Source organism: Sciurus carolinensis, chromosome 1 (assembly GCF_902686445.1).
Source record: "Sciurus carolinensis chromosome 1, mSciCar1.2, whole genome shotgun sequence".
Lineage (NCBI taxonomy): Eukaryota > Metazoa > Chordata > Mammalia > Rodentia > Sciuridae > Sciurus > Sciurus carolinensis.
This window is the reverse complement of record NC_062213.1, coordinates 87,543,183-87,561,633: the sequence shown is the minus strand read 5'-3', so window position 1 is coordinate 87,561,633 and position 18,451 is coordinate 87,543,183. Positions and strand designations below refer to the sequence as shown.

Below are 18,451 nucleotides of genomic sequence, written 5' to 3'. Positions count from 1 at the left end.
AAGCATCTGGCATCTAATTAAGGTTACCAGAGATCTCGGGTCTGGAGATGATGGAAAGTCTTCTCCTTTGGTAACTTGGGATATTTCTCTTGGGAGTCCTTCTGTGAGAAATTAGGACGAGTTTTGTTTTCTTGGGTTCCTGCTGGTGAGGTAGAATGCCTCAATAAGACAAACGACCAGGTCATGTATGCGAAAGTGGCATACATTAGCACTGGACCTGGAAGAGCAGGAACCCGACAATTAAGTTTAATTTCTTTACTTGGTCCTTTTCTCCGACCCCGCCCCTTCTGGGCCCTCCTCCTCCAGCCTGTAGGATTGGTTTTCCTTCATTTCCGGCTTCTGAGACCGAGTGCGCTAAGGTTTCCGGTGTCATGGCGGCCTGAGGTCTCGGGAGCTGGCGAGGCGGCTGCAGGCCCCTCCCTGCGGAGCCGCTGGTACGGCTGGCGGGGATGTGACCGCGGGTTCTGCTGGCCTGCCTCGGGCGTCCTGTCAGCTCCGGTGTCAGCCCTCAGCCCATATCCATGGCGGGATCCGGCTGTGCGTGGGGCGCCGAACCACCGCGGTTTCTGGAGGCCTTCGGGCGGCTGTGGCAGGTACAGAGCCGCCTAGGCAGCGGCTCCTCGGCCTCCGTGTATCGCGTGCGCTGCTGCGGCACCCCCGGCTCGCCCCCTGGCGCGCTCAAGCAATTCTTGCCTCCAGGAACCACTGGGGCTGCGGCCTCAGCAGCGGAGTATGGTTTCCGCAAAGAGAGGGCGGCGCTGGAGCAGTTGCAGGGTCACAGGAACATCGGTAATTGTCACTGCCTTCCTTCTCTTCTTAGGACCCAGTCCAAGCATTTACTTCCTCAGCCTGGCTTCCTGCCTTTAGTCCTTTAGGCCGGAGAAGTGGGTCTGGCCCTCTCGTTATCATCTGATACCGACCCTTTTCCCATCCTCCTTTCACATTTTTACTGTCTGCAGTCCAGTGGAGTGGTGGTCTGCTTTGTACAGTGTCACATTGTAGATACTCAGTAGGTCCCTTTTACCTCGGATCTTATCGGAAATTGTCGCACTTATTAGCATAGAGAAGTATCTTCTTCAGTAAAAGGAGGTACGCCTTTGCCAGATTGTCATGTCTTGTGTATAAATTTTTGCATCTTTGCATGCTGTAGAAAATGGGAACTATTCTAGGACTTTGACATCAATGCTAACAGCACATAGATATCAATATATATATATAAGTATATATATATACATATATTTATTCAGTATGGAAGACATGACTCAGTCCTTATGGAAGTGGGAAATTTAGGAACATCTTGCTTTAGTAAGACTTTCATGACTCAGATATTCAAAATGTAAGCTATATAATGATCACTGATGATTGATCTATGAAAACAATCTCCATTGTCATTACACCACCAGAGAACTTACAATTGGTTATAGCTTTGGTTAATAAAGAAAAGCCTTACTTCCCGGCAAGTATAATCCATATTTAATTTAAGTATTTAAAGTTTTAAATTTAAATAAAGTGACCTTTTTTATAATACTATGTTAGGGACGAATTTCCTAATGTTAGTACTGTATATTTTTTAATTTTTTTTTTTTTAAGCTGGCAAAATGGTGTATCACAATAACCTTGACATTGAAGGAAAATTTTTGCAGGTCTCAAGACTTTTTGAATCTCTGCAAGTTTAGGTTTAAGTGTGGTCTAGAAAGTTTTAATCTCTTTCAATATTTAGAGTGCTGTTTTGGGTCAAGAAGCAATCTTCAATTTGTTTTTAAGAGAGTTTCTATTTGTACTCTGAATAATTTTTGCCTGGCACCCACCACTGAATATATGGTGAAATCAGCTGTTGAAGATTTTCTCATCTAATTTTATTATGTCTAAAGTTCTTATTCATGGGGAAAATAGTGGAAGCTTGCTTACTCATCAGAGTTATCCTATCCCAGATTTGCATTGCAGAGTCATCTGCTTTTAGTAATTTACTCTGAGTCTGCTTTTAAATTATTATAATTCATTTCTTTTTCTAGTGACTTTATATGGAGTCTTTACAATCCACTTCTCTCCAAATGTGCCATCGCGCTGTCTGTTGCTTGAACTCCTGGATGTCAGTGTTTCGGAATTACTTTTATATTCCAGTCACCAGGGTTGTTCCATGTGGATGATACAGCATTGTGCCAGAGATGTTCTGGAGGCCCTTGCTTTTCTTCATCATGAGGGTTACGTCCATGCAGACCTCAAGCCACGTAACATATTGTGGAGTGGAGAGAATGAATGTTTTAAACTCATCGACTTTGGACTTAGCTTCAAAGAAGGCAATCAGGTAAGAAATATCTTTTTTTTTTTCCCCTTATAGTTTAAAAATCTAGTGGTCTAAACCAAATATTTTTAAATAACAAAGGTAGTTTAGAAAGAACTGAGGAGACATTTCTGTCTAAAATACTGAAATGCTAGAGATGAGACAAAGCAAAAGAATTTCAGTCCCACCATGCAAAAAAAAAAAAAAAAGGACATGTTTTGGTCAGGTAGAAAGAGCTAGTGAGTTACAAGAGACCTCAGGAATTAATAAAAGGACTTAACCTACATAGAATACTTTACTTTTTTTTATTTTGTGAGCAATTGGTTAATTGCTGAGTTACTGTTCCTGGTGTCTTCAGTGTTGGTGCTCTATTTCATGGCAGAATGCATGTGATAGTTCTGGCACAGCCTCCATTCTCCATGATTTATCAGCCCTTTGCAGAGTGTTCTTATTTATCAGCAGTGCTTACTAGGTAAACTATCTAAAGAAGACTTCTTTATGAGCAGCAGTATGGAAAGTGTACAACTTGCCTGTAGGAACTGCCCAGTTAATGAGCCAAAGAATTGTGGTAACCAAGGACTGAAAATTTTGGCATTCAGTTTGGCAGTGTTATACTCCACATTTAGAGAACTAGATACATTGTAAATGTTACAATGATAGTGAGCAACTTTTTATTGGTTGTAATATGTATTCATCTTCTTTAGGATGTAAAGTATATTCAGACAGACGGGTACCGGGCTCCAGAAGCAGAACTGCAAAATTGCTTGGCCCAGGCTGGCCTGCAGAGTGATACAGAATGCACCTCAGCTGTTGATCTGTGGAGCCTAGGAATCATTTTACTGGAAATGTTCTCAGGAATGAAACTGAAACATACAGTTAGATCTCAGGAATGGAAGGTAAATTCCACTAGTATTTTGCTTTGGAGTCCTTAATTAATTTAAGAGTATTCAATTTATGATAATTCTAATTGGGGAATCCAGTTGCATCCTCTCCTCCATACTCTTGTCATACTTACAGTACCTTAAATGCCATTAATCACTCGTATGGCTATCCACAGGCTAATGAGCATTGCATTTTCACTGGTCCTTGCTGAGTCCTGGCATGTAGTAGTGTTTGATAAAATGTTCGAATTAATGCATTTTCCCAAAGAAGCAAAAGTGATTTTTTTGTTTAGTAATTTAGTTATATTAGGTTCTGAACTATTTCTAATAGAACCATAAACTATAGGTTAAATGATAATCTTTACATAATGCTTTAAACTTTGTAGTTTAAAAAAGCATTTTAATGCACAATCTCATTAAATTCTCCCAATAATTCTTTGAGGATAGATTGAATATTGGTTATTTTTGTTTTAGAAATGAAAACTGGAGACACAGATAGGTAAAACAGCTTGCTCCAGATCATACAGATAGGTGTTTTAGACTTGTGTCCCAAATTTTGGTCCTTCTATGTAAAGATTAGAGTGTTTTCCACAGTTCCATGTTACTTGATATTTATTTATATACCATGTGACCACTGCTTATTTCATTGTTTCTGTGAGAACATGGATTCTAAGTTCTAAACTTCTGACTTTTGAATGAGCTTTGTGTATGTTTACAAGAAGAAATAACTACAGTATGTTTTCAAACTTATTTTGGGACTTTGATGTGATGACATCAGTATCTTTTTGCTTAGAGGTTTGATAAATAATAAAATGCTTTCAAATTATTGGCTTTGATATTAAAGGACAAGTATTTGATATTAAGTATTTTACTATTAAGCAACAAGTATATTTTGAATATCTAATACATAGTTTATGACTATTATAATTTATAGTTTTATTTTCATTAACTTCCTCCCTCCCAAGGAATACTTAACAGCCTAGTAGGCATATCTCAATGCTTATTTTTGGCTGACAAATGCTGCCATGGAAGTAAAACCAGTATTTTTCTTTTATTCAAAACAGTTTAGGCAACTATTTAGTCAAGAGGCTTATTATTATTTCTCTAGTACTAAATTTAAGTGTTGATCTGTTACTTGAATTAGCTTTGACTATCTTTGAACCCTTGGATTGTATCTGCTTGACCCAGAGCTCATCAGACCTGGGTTATAGTCAAATTTGTGTGAAATTTAGAGGAATGATATGTACTAATGGAATCCAAAATATAAGCCTATCAAGGTAAAACAATATTATTTTGTTTTATCACTTTTATAGAGACAATTGCCATGTGGACTCTGAAGTCAAACTATTAGGGTTCATAACTTATTTTCACCTCTTACTAAGTTATGTTAAACCATACTCTAAGGGTTTGTTAAACCATACTTTACTTTTTGTAAATTGAGGGTAATAATAACATACATGAGTATCAAACTTTAAAAAGAAATGCTGACTTAGTTTTTAGCATATTTAATGGCCTGTGGTAGGTATTCAATAAATTTTGGTGATAATGATGGTATTAGGTCTTTTTACTCATGTACACAATTTCACATGCTGAGTTGTCATAGTACTGAAGAAAAAATTTTATATTCCTTGAAGATTTAGAGTATGAATAATGTGATAAATGTAACAAAAAGTAGTAATACTTTCTCATTTTCTGAGTGATAGTTTTTCTGTCTGAAAATCAGTTGAAGACTCAGTCACTAGACTCACCTGTTACACATCCAGTTTCTCACTTTGAACCACATTTTATCTAGTTCTTTGATTTTATTCATTCATCTAGAGGTTCATTGAGTACCACATATAGTTTGGTACTAAGAATGGAGAAAAAATATTCTCGTCTCTAGAAACATGATTATATATATAGTCTCCTCCATTAAGATTATAAACTCTCAGAAGAGAATGTTTTCTGTTGCATGTTATTCTCCAGTGTTATATGCCTAGTACTCAATAAATACAATCTGAATTTAATAACCTAAGAAAGGTATTTCTTCCTTTTTTTAGGCAAATAGTTCTGCTATTATTGATCACATATTTGCCAGTAAAGCAGTGGTGAATGCTGCAATTCCAGCCTATCACCTAAGAGACCTTATCAAAAGGTACTTTGTCTGCATTGTAAATTTGCTTTGTGTACATTTACTATGTGAAGCTGTTTTTTCCTGAATGGATTTATATTACTATTTGTGATTTTCTTGATTTTATTTCTAAAGCAACTTTAGATATTCTGTGTAGGCTAGCTTCTCATTGAGAACCAAATATATTCAAATAGTTTTACAAAATTTACTTTCAAAGGAATATTCTTTTGGTCCTGGCAGGTACCATATGTTAAGTTCTTCCTTATAGCTGTTTATTCACCAGAAGGCAAATGCTGTGGCACATAGTTTTGACCTCTTGCATACTCTTCATACTTGATGGAAAATAGGTTTTTAAAAGAGAGTCTTTAAAAAATAAATAAATAAATAAATAAGAGTCTTTAATAACTGAAGACTGAGTGCTTTTGGACTGCAGGGGAAAAAGTCTTGAATAAGGTAGGTTTTAATTATATTTTATAATTACCACCAGAACTCTCTGGTTAGAATACCAGGGCATTGTGCATACTAGCAAGTGCTCTACCGCTGAGTTGCACCTGCCCCATATATCTGTTTATTCCTCTAAATTGGTAGAGGCTTTGATTAATTATTTTCAAAACTGTGGATGGTATTGTGTTCTCTCATAAGGTGGAACAAAATGTGTTTATCTCAGTTTTATGAGTTAGCAATTTTGGTTCTTAATGCTTAGATCTGTTACAGATGTTGAGGTTCTTATTTTGCCATTTGTTCTTCATTTGGTTAACCAAAAATAAAGTAAAAACTTGATTCTCTCTTGAATGAATTGGTTCCTGTTGGTCTCCAGAAGTGATTATTCTTTTTTAAAAAATTCAAGGTCTTGCAGGACATGGTGATACAGACCTTTAATCCCAACTGTTTAAACTGTTTAGTAGGCTGAGGCAGAAGAATTGCAAGTTTGAGGCCAGCCTGGACAACTTAGACCCCTTGTCAAAATAAAAGGGGCTGGCAATGTAGCTCCATGGTGGTAAAGAGCACCTGGGTTCAATCCCCAGTACTTGGAAAAAATATTCTAAGTATCATTATAAACTAATGGACTTAAATATATTTGATGTGTTATAATCCATTGCAGTTTTTATCCTATTAAAAGCCAAAATTGTCCCATCCTTTTATGAAAGGGAAGTCTCTACATATTGGTTTTGGCAAATATTATTTTTGATAGCTTCTTTGTTATATAATATTGAGAGGTGTTCCTAGTTCATCTTATGTATTTTTTTGTCCCAGACCTGGACTTAGTCATTTTTCCAAGAAGCCTGATTTCTTTTAATAGACAATACGTATTTTAAAACCGTGCTCTGGGTATTAGGACTACCTATTGCTGGGGTGGTCATTGCCTTTACACCTCCTTTTAAGTTAACACAGTTCATGCTGATATTTCTAATTCAAATTCATTACCAGATGTTTTTACTTTCCTTCTATTTTGTATCTGTATCTTCTTTCTTCTACATCAGGATACTGGTTCTTAAGAACAAAGGGAATGCCAAAATTAGAACATAATCATGAAGTTAGGATCTTTCATACTTTCTCATTTGTTTATTTCACATTCCATCCTTTTTTCCTTCAAAGTCTATTAATTTTACTAGAATATATCTTAATTTGATTGTTTCAGTAGTTTGAGGAACATGAGATGCAAATCAGTGTGTAGTTCATATTTTTTTAGAAAATTATTTTTAAATTTTACAATTTTTAGTATTTTGTTATATTTCTTTGATTTTTTTTCCTCTTCCCAGGCGCTTGATGACTGTTGGATTTTTTTCCTCTGTATTCGGTATTATTACCTCTCTTTGAATCTGTTTTCTCTCTTTCATTATTTCTTTTTGATTTGTAAAAGTGTTCATCTTTCTGTCTTCTGTTTCTTTCTTGCATTTTCTCTAGAATAATCTTATTTTATTAAATCCTTTTAAAATTTCTAATTCTTTCCTTAGTGTTCTTACCTCATTTTGGGGAATTTTGATTTTTGTTACTCTTTTAATCATATATTATTTAAAATGCCAGCTTATTTTGAAATGGTAGATTATAGTGTTCCTTCATATTATATTCATCTTTCCAGTATGTGATCACTGTCTATGAAGTATTATTTTTCAATTATTTTATATAATAAACTTGTTATAATTCTTTTACCGTTGCACATTTTTTGTGAAATTTGTTTTCCTAAGCTGATAGAAGGTATAGTAGGAACAGCTTTTCTAATTATACAGAGCTCACCTTTTTTTTTTTTTTCTAAATGCAATGTTCAAAATAAAGTCTTTTTCTGAAATCTTCTTCCCCTTCCCCACCCTTTGATTTTTTTCTGGTCTCTGCTTGTCTCCATGTCTCTCTTTACCCCATCTTGCTCAGTTTGGATTCTGTTTCCAAGCTTTCTTCTCACTCTGGGATTTTGCTAGTTTGTTTTAAGAGGTATCAGTGTCTGGATTTCTCCAGCTCCTTCAAATTTTACAGAGGATCTCTTGTCTTCACCTGGTATTAAAATATATAGCCCCTAGTAGTTTTAGTTGGTTTTCTCAAATTGTCCTGCTGTGTTATCCAGTGAGTCTCTTTTAGACATTTTGGGTTTTGTTTTTTTTCCCTAGTTCATCAGATTAACAGTTGCTTTTCTCTGTTTTCTTATACATAGATGCTGATGTGGTACGAGTTTTCTTGTTGATCTTTTATCCCTATAGTTTTGTTGTAGATAGATTTTTGGTTTTGCATCAAGTTGCTTTATTATCAGGAGAATTTGACAAGATTCAATAATTACCCGACCACTGTCTTCTTTTTTATTGTGTTACCCTGAATATTCTTCTAACTTTTTTTCACTCATTGTTATAGAATGTGGATCACTTTCCCATGTTTCATTTATTAATCAAAATCATTATTTAAATCATAGTATGATATATCATAGATGTGTTATGATTTATTGTACCATTTACTCATAAATAACATTTTTATAGGTGAATGATGCAATAAACCATGCTCATATAATTAATGTTGTGGGGAACATTTTTTCTTTCATTGTTACATTTTAATAAGATTTGACAGTAATTGTAAAAATACTGATTTTTAATGCCCTAGCATGCTTCATGATGATCCAAGCAGAAGGATTCCAGCTGAAATGGCATTATGCAGTCCATTCTTCAGTATTCCTTTTGGTAAGCTGTATTTATCTTTATTTTTTTTTTTTTTCCATCAATCTATTTGGGGGGATTTACATTTAACCATATGTGGTAAACTTCAACAGCCCCTCATATTGAAGATCTGGTGATGCTTCCTACTCCAGTCCTAAGGTTGCTAAATGTACTGGATGATGATTATCTTGAGAATGAAGAGGAATATGAAGGTCAGTGCTTCCTAAATTATATTTTAATGTGTCTCTCTTAACTAAGTCTGGAGTAGACATCTATTTAAAAAAATGCTCTTACTTTTCATAGCTTACAGGAAATTTGATGAGAATTTTGAACTGTATGATCTCTAAAATACTCCTTTTGATTCATAAAATCCTTTTGACTCTTTTACATCTTTCCCAAGTTAATTAAGAAGATTAATTTCTCCAGCGACTCTCCCTCTGGTCTGTCTTTTCTGGCCCTTCTCTATGTTTCATTTCTCCTTTTTAGTTTTTTTTTTTTGCTTTCAGCAACTCATTCACTAAAGATATATTTACTGAGTATTTACTATGTGTCATTGTGGGATTACTCTGTTTTTAATAAAATAAGGGGGTTATATGCAAATGATTAGAGTTGTGATAATCTGAGGGTAGGGTAATATACAGGAGCCAAGAGGAGGAGTGTTTAACCCAGTCTAAGTGATTGGTGGGGTTTGTCTGTAGATATCATATCTTAGTTAGTAATTAGAGTTGCTTGACTAAAAGTTGGGGGGTTGGAGAGGAAGCAACAGAGAGATAAAGTATGGCATATTCAGAGAACAGTAAGTTAGCGTGACTGTATCTTGAGATATTTGTGGGAAAAGCAATTGGTTAAAGCTAAAATGGTAGCTGAGGTACAGATATCGAATAGACTTGATTGCTGTGTTTGAGAATTTGGATTTTATCCAAAAGATAGAAACACTGGAACATAACCTACATGAAAGAACATTGTAGGCCCTCAATTAATATTTATTGTAGAAAGGAAGGAAATACTAATTCAAACCAAACTGTAGTGTCTTTGTTACCCAGCACATTAACAGTGATGAAAACATTTGATAACCCTCTTTTGGTAAGGGTATAAAAAAATAAGACATTCTCACACATTGCTGGAGAAAGTTTATACTGGTAAATCTTTATGAAAGGCAAGTTGATAATTGTAACAATTACTAATTCATGTCAGTTGACTCAGCAATTCCATTTCTAGAATATCAACTGAGAAAGACACAGGTGAAGTGAGATAGGTGTAAGTTTACCTGTTGCAGTATTGTTTATAGTGTCAAAAAGTTTGGAAACAGTTTAATTATTCATGAATAGGAAGCATATCAGGTAATTGTGTAAACGTTCATAAAGTACTACTGATCCAAAAAACAAATGAGAAGATTTCCTGTAATGATATGGAAAACTCTAATATTAAAGATATATTGTTTAATAAAGAAAATACAAGATTTAAATTCTTACATTAAGCATATAGAATTAAATTTACTTATAAGCTGATGATATTTATGGCAGGATTCAGAAGAAATTGATAATGTTTGTTGTCTTCTCTTGAAGGGGAATGAAATGGCTTTGGGAAGTTGGGAGGAAGATTAAAGACTTATTTTTTAATTTTGATTTTTTATTGAGTGTATTGACTGTTCAAAACCTTAAAGTTAAAATATGAAAGGAAAAGTATTAAATGCATTAAATTATGTCCTTAACTTAAGCTTTATTTTTGAAGGTAGGGAAAATGACTTCCTTACTTAGATTTGTATCCCTGTATTCTTTGATTTTTAATTCTCAAATGTTGAATACTTAATATGTGAAAGCAGTTACTGTTTTGTGTTTTAATAACCAGATGTTGTAGAAGATGTAAAAGAGGAATGTCAAAAATATGGACCAGTAGTGTCTCTGCTTGTTCCAAAGGAAAATCCTGGCAGAGGACAAGTAAGTGAATGTATTCATAATTGCAGAATTATTAGAACTTATTGAAATTTTTCATTAAATGTGTTCTGTAGAAAATATACACAAAAATTTGCTCAGAATTAAGTTTTGCATTATGGATGATTATTACTTTCTTGTCCTTTTTACTTTTTAAAGAAGTTCTGTAGTATGCTTGCTTATATTTATCATTTAATTTTTGTTGGGCTGTTTTGTGATGGTGTGAACTGATAGTATGCTTACACAAACCTAGATGATAATAGCCTTTGAAACACCTAGGCTATGTCGTATAGTCTGTTGTTGCTGTACTAAAAACCTGTACAGCATGTTACTATACTCAGTACTATAGGCAATTGTAACACAATGGTAAGCATTGTTGTATCTTGACATAGAAAAGGTACAGTAAAAAACTGGGTGAGGTGAATTTTTCAGTTCTATTATAATCTCATGGGACCTGAAAACACTGTTATGTGGAGTGTGACTAACATATTTATTAAAATTGTTAAAGCACTGATCTAAAACAATTAGGGAAATGGAACTACTTTGTTTTCTCTTTCCTCTTTCAGGTCTTTGTTGAGTATGCAAATGCTGGTGATTCCAAAGCTGCTCAGAAATTTCTGACTGGAAGGATGTTTGATGGGAAATTCGTTGTGGCTACATTCTACCCGCTGAGTGCCTACAAGAGGGGATATCTTTATCAAACCTTGCTTTAATCAGTAACCTAAGGACTATTTCCTGTTTCTCCTCTTCCATTTCCTGGATTATTGTATTCCACATCTGAATGCAGGAGTACTCCTTTACCATTAAGGGAATACTTCATACATTTATTTAATCCTACTAATGTGCAGTCATTGCCCAAGCAATGTTGTACAAAAACATTTGGCACTGAGTAGGAGAAGACCTCTCAGCTATATCTTGAGGGGTTTTAGAGCATCCATGTGGGCAACCTTTTTTCGTGCAGTAGGGCAGGTGCTGCTCTTCAGTATGTAACCTAAACAGATATTAGTTATTTCATGTGAATATGAAGCAAGGATGAATAATATGTTGTAGTGAGTATTATTAACAAATTTGTTAGGGTTGGTGACATCACTTACAGATTATTCCTTTATGTTATCAGGTGGTTCTTAATGTTGATATCCATATCTGGCACTGGATGCTATCGATAATATTAAGTAATTGTCAAGCAGCAGTTACCTACTGTGTTCTTAACACTGAGTTGTGAATTTTTTTAAAGGAGTACTGTAGTACTTAATATTCCTTTAAAGAAACTGCAGTGAGCCTATCTACATTTTTTTATTATTATTAAGGCTTTTAAAATAGAAAGCTGATGCTTGATCTTGCACAATTTTTATGTCTAGTATGTTTGCTCGAGTGAGTGTGCAGGTGTGAAAGACTAGAGAAAACTTGAGTCAGTGTACTTTATAGTGTGAATCTTGTGAGCTAATACAGTCTATACCCATCTCTTCCCTATCTGTTTCACACTTGTAAGATTTAAGGTGTATGTGTTTTAAAAGTTGGTCTGTCTGATAGAATGTAAATGACAAAACGGTCATTCCTGAGAGGCTAAGAACAAACTGGAGTCTCTAGACCAGGGTTGTATTGAACTCTTCAATCTATTGGAACAAAGTAAGTTTAGGTACATGTTAATTATCCCATCCTTCAATCTTCTTTAGACCCTTGATTGGCACATCTTTTTATATTGAATCTCCTGTGATAATTGTTAGATTTCTCAAAATGTGGTTCTACCAAGTAGAATGGAAAATTGAAGTGGATCACCAAAAAAAAAAAAAAAAAAAAAAAAAAAAGTGGGGTGGGGAAACAAAAAGGCAAAGAGAGGGCAGATAATCAAGGATCCTTTTTTGACTTCCTTCTATCTCTCACCCACTTCCCCACCACACCCTTGTCTTCCCTTTCCTCCATTTTCTGTTTAATTGAAGAAAAGCTTAGAGGAACATCATCCCAAGTGGTCTGGCTTTTGACTTTAGGAAGTTAAAGAAAGGTGTAGATTTAAGACAAATGGAATTAGAAAGGAAGAAAAACTCAAATCTTAGAAGGATTCATTGTAATCAAATGGATCCATGAATAAGGGTTGCAAAGGGTATGCATGAGTTTATGGATATAGGTTGATTACATGGTTTTAAGAATTGTAATTATGAATTATTCTCATTATATGATTGTCCTTAAAGATATAAAAATTAGGAAACCTTTGTAAAGCACTGATTGTACAAAAAAATGACAAGTTATATACAGATTATGAATTTTTTTCTATTTCCTTACCTAAATGAAATTTTTATTTATTGATTTCCCCCCTCAGGAAAAAGCCTTTTATATCTTTCTCTATTGGAAGCCTCCTCATGTAGGCTTTCCTTGTGTGTGCCACGCAATTATTGAGAGCCCAGTTAGAATCTGCATTTTAGGGCATGAATTATTTTGCCTCTTCACACAATCACTATTTGAAATTTTAGTTAACGCATTACCAAATTATTCAGGGATCTCCCTTAATATTTATTATGAAGCCAAATTTGGTATAAGGAGGAGGCTGACTTATGAATTACCAAAGGGTCTCATACCATGGTCCCTGATACATGCCCTTAGGAAGAATAACTATTCTTTTTTATTTTGGCTCTTTTGAGGATTGGATTGATTGGTTGTTTTGTTTTCAAGTTGGAATTCAAGAGTAGAACCAATATTGTGAAGACGTAAGCTTTCCTAAAACGTAAATATTTATATGGCTAGCTGCTTCTTAGAAACAGTAGGTCCTTAGGTATATTCCAATAAAGATGGAATACAAATGAATTCTTTCTAAGGGCAAGTATTCTAGGCTAGCACATGTACCTCTTTCCCCTACCCTTAAAAAAGAGAGAGAGAAATCCTTGCAAATAAACTGCAGATAGGCTTTTAAGCTTAGTCATGCAGTATGCTGCTAACACTGATGCTGTACTTCACGGCATTCTTTGATCATCTTATTGCAGATGTATTCATACATATATGTAGTGTTTAACACTGTAGAATTTTATTTCAGAAGATGCTAAGTAGATTTTTAAGGGAGCTGAAGAAATAATTGATGTGTCTAAGTAACCATGCATTGAATTAAATATATTATGTGAAAGCACGAAATTGAAAAGAAAAAGATACCTACCATGATTTAAAATGTCATTTATAGCTCTTAGCCTATTCTACCAAAGATGATATTTGCAGATTCTCCCTTCCTCCACTGATATTATCAGAAGTTTAATCTAAATATCTTCTTAAACTGGAACCAAAATATTATGAAATGCAATTTTCATGATTCTTTAAGGATGAAATACATACAGGAATTCCTCAAAGTTATTGAAAATCTAGAAATTCTCTTACTGAGAGGCAGGGTAAAGAGGTGAGGGTTCATGTCACTTAACCCCTACCCTTGGGGACAGATTTTATCTCAGGTAGTTTTTCTTTCCCTAAATTAGTACCTGTGCTTCTTTTCCACTCACCTTCCCAATTTCTTCTTTATTGTAACGTGGTATAGCCATGGTACATTTCACCCCAGAAAAGGCATTTGAAGTGTTTATAGGAAATTTTGGGTTCTTTAGAAACATATTTGGAGGAAGTGATTAACCACTCTTCAAACTGTAATGCTGTATTTAGAGAACAAGATAAGACACCTCAGTGAGATAGAACTAGCTAAAAGTACTGGCTGCATTTTAAAGGAATTGAAAAAAATCTGTCCTCTTGCAATAAGAGATCTGCTTTTATCACTACTGAATGTCTTCCTTGTTTTATGGCCATCAACATAGCAGCTGTCTTTAGAGAAATTCCTTTTCTGCTATACCTTGAGCCAAAACTGTGGCTGCTTTTAGAACAAAAATCTTAAGTATACTTTCATTCATCCTTCTCTTTGTTTAATTGAGAGAAGTGTGACCTTCTTTTTGGGACTCTAGCTGCTAAAGAGTGTTGAGATATGCTAACCTGCCTGCAACAGTGCAGCCATGTGGAGGAAGTTAAAACTACAGGCATGATACTTGATTCTATCTTGTTACACTGGACTCTGCCCTGGTAAGGGCATCAGTTACTTTTCTGGAATAAATTGAAGGCAGAGTTAGAGCACTCATTAGATGCTGTTTTCATGGCTCTTTTGAGTTCATTCATCAAATACAGGTGACATTATTTTCTTAGGTCTGTTTTCTGACTTTTTAAATTAGGCCAATCTTAACATAATTTTACTATCAGTTATTCTTGGCAGCATGGTATTTTATTTTTTATTTTTTATAATAATTAATGAAAATCCCTGCTGTAACTGATAATAATTATAATAATATAGTTACTGGGTAAGGAAGCCAGGGAGACTCTCAGTAACCACATTTTATCCCGACTCTTATGCAAGGGTACATGCCGGGCAAATTTATTCAGGTTAGGGTACAGATGGAATCACATCATGACTTTTAGTCTGGAGGATGTGTAGATAGTTAAGGATTTGAGCAAGTGCCTTTTGTTTCCTGGAAAATAGTAAAAGTCATTTGGGTGAAAGCTTCCCAGATGCTGATTAATTGCACCAACGCCTTTTTCTTGGAAGAACTTTTGGATTGAGTCACATAACTAAAAAGTCCAAAATTTCCCTGGTATCTTTTTTTCTGGTATGTGTAAAACTATTCATATTTAATTTTATTCCAATATTATATCTGATGGAAAAGCCAGTTATCTGGCAGAATCTAATTCTTCCTTGGATCTAGCTCCATTTTTAATGTCAGGTTCCTTCCTCAAACTTATTACTCTAGCTCTCTATTTCTTGTCAAGTGTGATCACAATCAGACCAGTCCTCAGTCACAGTCAGCTTAAAAGAATTGCCATTTCTTACGGTGCTCAGTAAATCACCTTTATTTTGAGATGGTAGTCTTTCAAGTTAGAATTATTTAGTAGCCTTCTCAATGAATATAAAAATGTTGAGTGTCCATTATATGGAGCTCATCTGAGGCCTATGGTTATATTTAGATTTTGTATTAATCATAGAGGAGCATGGACATTTTGATTTCTAGAGTACCCAGAATTTTAAAGATTTAAGTTAGCTTCTTCTCTACCTGATACCACAGGATATATCATGTTTGTTATCTCAGCCACTTTCCTCAAACGTTACTATTTTTGAATTATATGATGACCAGTAAGTAGATTCACAACATACACAGTCAACAAATATTATGGATATTTAAGAAGAAGGTAAACAATTTTAACTATTTTTGCTGTGATTTTATTGGAGAAATGGACTGTAAAAGAAATATCTGTAAGCCAGAGAGCATTTAGGAAATTTTATATTTTATAGGTGGTCATTAAGGTGATCTTCAGGATATAAGATACATAGTTTACACAAACTTTGTTCTCCTGATATGAGATTCTTATTTTCGTATAGCTAGCACTTTTGTTGTTCTTTGTATTGCTTATGAAGATTATTGTTTTATTTGCTTTATTTGTGCTTTTCGGAGAATTATAATCATGGCAGTTGTGCTTGTGGCACCATAAATGCTGGAGTTCACAGGAAACTTATGAAATGATTGCCCCTATTTTATTTCCCATTAAATTGGGTAACTGCCACAGTAACCTGAAGAAAACTTGATGACTTTTTGAAGACCATGTATATTTTATGAACTGGGTTCATAATGTTTTAATTTAAAGGCAAAAAGAAACATTCTAATTTGCCTTAATCTTTGTAGTGCAGAAGAGAGCTTATTTCATTATATTACTTTGTATAATGAAAATAAGTCACATTCTGAAAAAACAAAACAGAATTGTTCAGATTCTTTTTGTTTCTTTTGGGAAGCCCTTGCATGAAAATCAGAGCTACTTCCTACTATAAGCTATTGATGTCAGAATTATTTGTAGTCGCCTTTTTATCCCAGATTGGAATTGCCTTCCTCTTTTAGTTTATCTCTCCTTAATTACATTCATGGTATGGGGACAGTGAGTGTATAAAAGCAAATGTAGTGAGGTATTCTTAAATCATGCATGTATGAATTCAAAATTTCTTCAGTCATTTGAATTATCTATAGTTATTTTATTAGCACATATTTTCAGAAGACTACCAAATTTAAGGGTTAAAAAAAATAGATGAGGGGAAGAAAATGACTCCCTGACTGGTATTTGTAATCTTATATATACTCATCAATTATTTTTTAAAATCCAAACTGGGTACCTATAGAATGGAAACATTGCCTTTCCTATACATTCCTTGTTGTTGCTTCTCCAGAAAATTATTGTAAGAGTTTATAGAGCCAGATTAAATATCCATTTTCAGTTTATTCTAATTTTTAATAGTAAATATTTGAATTCCAGCTTTTTTGTATTTGGTGTTCACTACCATTCATGCACATCAAGGATCAGAAACTGGGGATCAGCCATCTCTCTGTTTCCCTTTGCATATTGGGTACAGTGGGTGGCATTAGTATGCACTAGCTGCAAAGTTACAGCACCTTATGGAACTTAAATAGTGTTTATTTATTATAATTTTTAAAAGTTATTCTGCACTTCTATAGATCACTTATTTTACAGAGAGTAAAGCTGTCACATCTTGTCCAGAAGGATTTACTCTTTTCATTCTTAATTTTTTTCTGAAAAATCTTAAATAACTTAACATTCCTTAACAGTGTAGACTCTGGGGTACAAGGGATTCTCCCAATCCCCCCAAAAGACTCCATCTTTGCTCTCTTTTAACCATTCTTAGAAATCCAGTTGCAATCAATGAATTTTAAGTCTATGGCCTCCTGTGTCAGCACTGGAGTGGTGGTTGTGAATATTAAAATTCCCTTATGCAATTGCTATGTTTTGATGAGAAGGTATCATTACATGTGAAAGATCACTTAAACTAAAGCCAGTTATGAAAAGTATTCTCTCCTGAAGTTTCACCTTCACCTCAGAACTACAAGAATATCACCGTGCACAGTGAATAGCTATAACATATTCTACCAGTTGTTTCAGTAGCAAATTGGTCTTGGCATTTCTTGGCACTATGGTCTCTGATCTTTGTGATGTCTTATTGTGAGTTTTTTTGTTTGTTTTTATTTTTAATAAATAAGTGGGACTATAAAGTGTAGATGTGTGTCAGTACCAAGAAGTTCTTTTCAAAAATCTCTCAATTTCTGATTTCCGGTCAAGTCTTTCAGACTTGTTTTTTCTTGCTGAGTAGCAAAGAACTTTTATTTTACACTTTCCTACATACCTAAAAAGTATGAACACTGCGTTTTGATGGACTGTATTGCGTACTTTTTGCTGAAAACTTTTTCTGTAAACACAATTGCCTTGTTCAGTTTTGTTGTAAACTGACTTACCATCATAAGATGCACTGTTGATATGCTTTCTGATGTGTGTTTGATAAGAGTGATAAAATAAAGCTTAAAAATGAAATAATTGGTTTTTCATTTCCAATATTTCTGTACTTAGTATAAATATCTCAAGTTCAGAGAATAGCTAAATATGATTTAATTTTTACTAAAAGTTATCATTGAAAAAGTCTTTGTAGCTTAAACTATTTCTGAAGAATGGTTTTTCATTTTTTGGAAATAATCAAATTGACAATACCAAAATGTCTTTTTTTTTTTTTAATTTTTAGAAAAATGTCCTTGGTATTGTAGAAACAGCCTGGCCTAATGAAATCCACAATTGGAATTTGTGTTGTAATCTTGGCTCTATCAAGTTGGATAGCTTTAATCAAGTGACTTTAATTTTGACAATAGTTGTATTTTTATGTTGTAAGAACCAATAATAAACAAACTTTGGTTACGGAATGTCAACTAGGTGAGAGATACTGTTTTTCATAGTTTATATCATGTTTAATGTTCTCTTTTTTACATATGGGAGCAGAGGCTCAACATTTCATAAAACTTCAAGGTGATATTCATGTACTAGCCTGCTCAGGAGGGGGATTGATTGTTATTTGAGGAAGTCAGTGACTGATCTGATGACAAATTCAAAGGAAAAAGTAAAGAGGGACACCGTAAGAGACTGTTTTAAGAACTTGGTCTATTGATTATGAATGTTTAAATCATCAATTTCACACTGTAGTGTGTAATAGCTGGGAAGGCTTGTTAGAATGCAGTTTGTTTCCTCATCTCTACTTCCTATTTTAAGGTTCTTTCATTTTATTTCCTATT

At 34.2% G+C, this 18,451-nt stretch overlaps 1 protein-coding gene across 1 annotated transcript; it reads left to right on the top strand.

Annotated features, from left to right (window-relative positions):
* Nucleotides 1–355: 355 nt before the first annotated feature.
* Uhmk1 (U2AF homology motif kinase 1) lies at nucleotides 356–17,691 on the top strand. Its single transcript, XM_047550170.1, has 8 exons — nucleotides 356–789; nucleotides 2,013–2,305; nucleotides 2,986–3,177; nucleotides 5,202–5,296; nucleotides 8,354–8,430; nucleotides 8,520–8,618; nucleotides 10,255–10,343; nucleotides 10,904–17,691. The coding sequence occupies exons 1-8, from the start codon at nucleotides 522–524 to the stop codon at nucleotides 11,048–11,050; spliced, it is 1,260 nt and encodes a 419-aa protein (XP_047406126.1). The 5' UTR covers nucleotides 356–521; the 3' UTR covers nucleotides 11,051–17,691.
* The last annotated feature ends 760 nt before the right edge of the window (nucleotides 17,692–18,451 follow it).

Bases quoted from the DNA above. Each gene is read 5' to 3' on its own strand.
- Uhmk1 (XM_047550170.1), top strand. From the start codon at position 522: ATGGCGGGATCCGGCTGTGCGTGGGGCGCCGAACCACCGCGGTTTCTG. The intron at 790-2,012 runs GTAATTGTCACT...TTCTTTTTCTAG, and splicing joins GCAGGGTCACAGGAACATCG to TGACTTTATATGGAGTCTTT. The intron at 8,431-8,519 runs GTAAGCTGTATT...AAACTTCAACAG, and splicing joins ATTCTTCAGTATTCCTTTTG to CCCCTCATATTGAAGATCTG.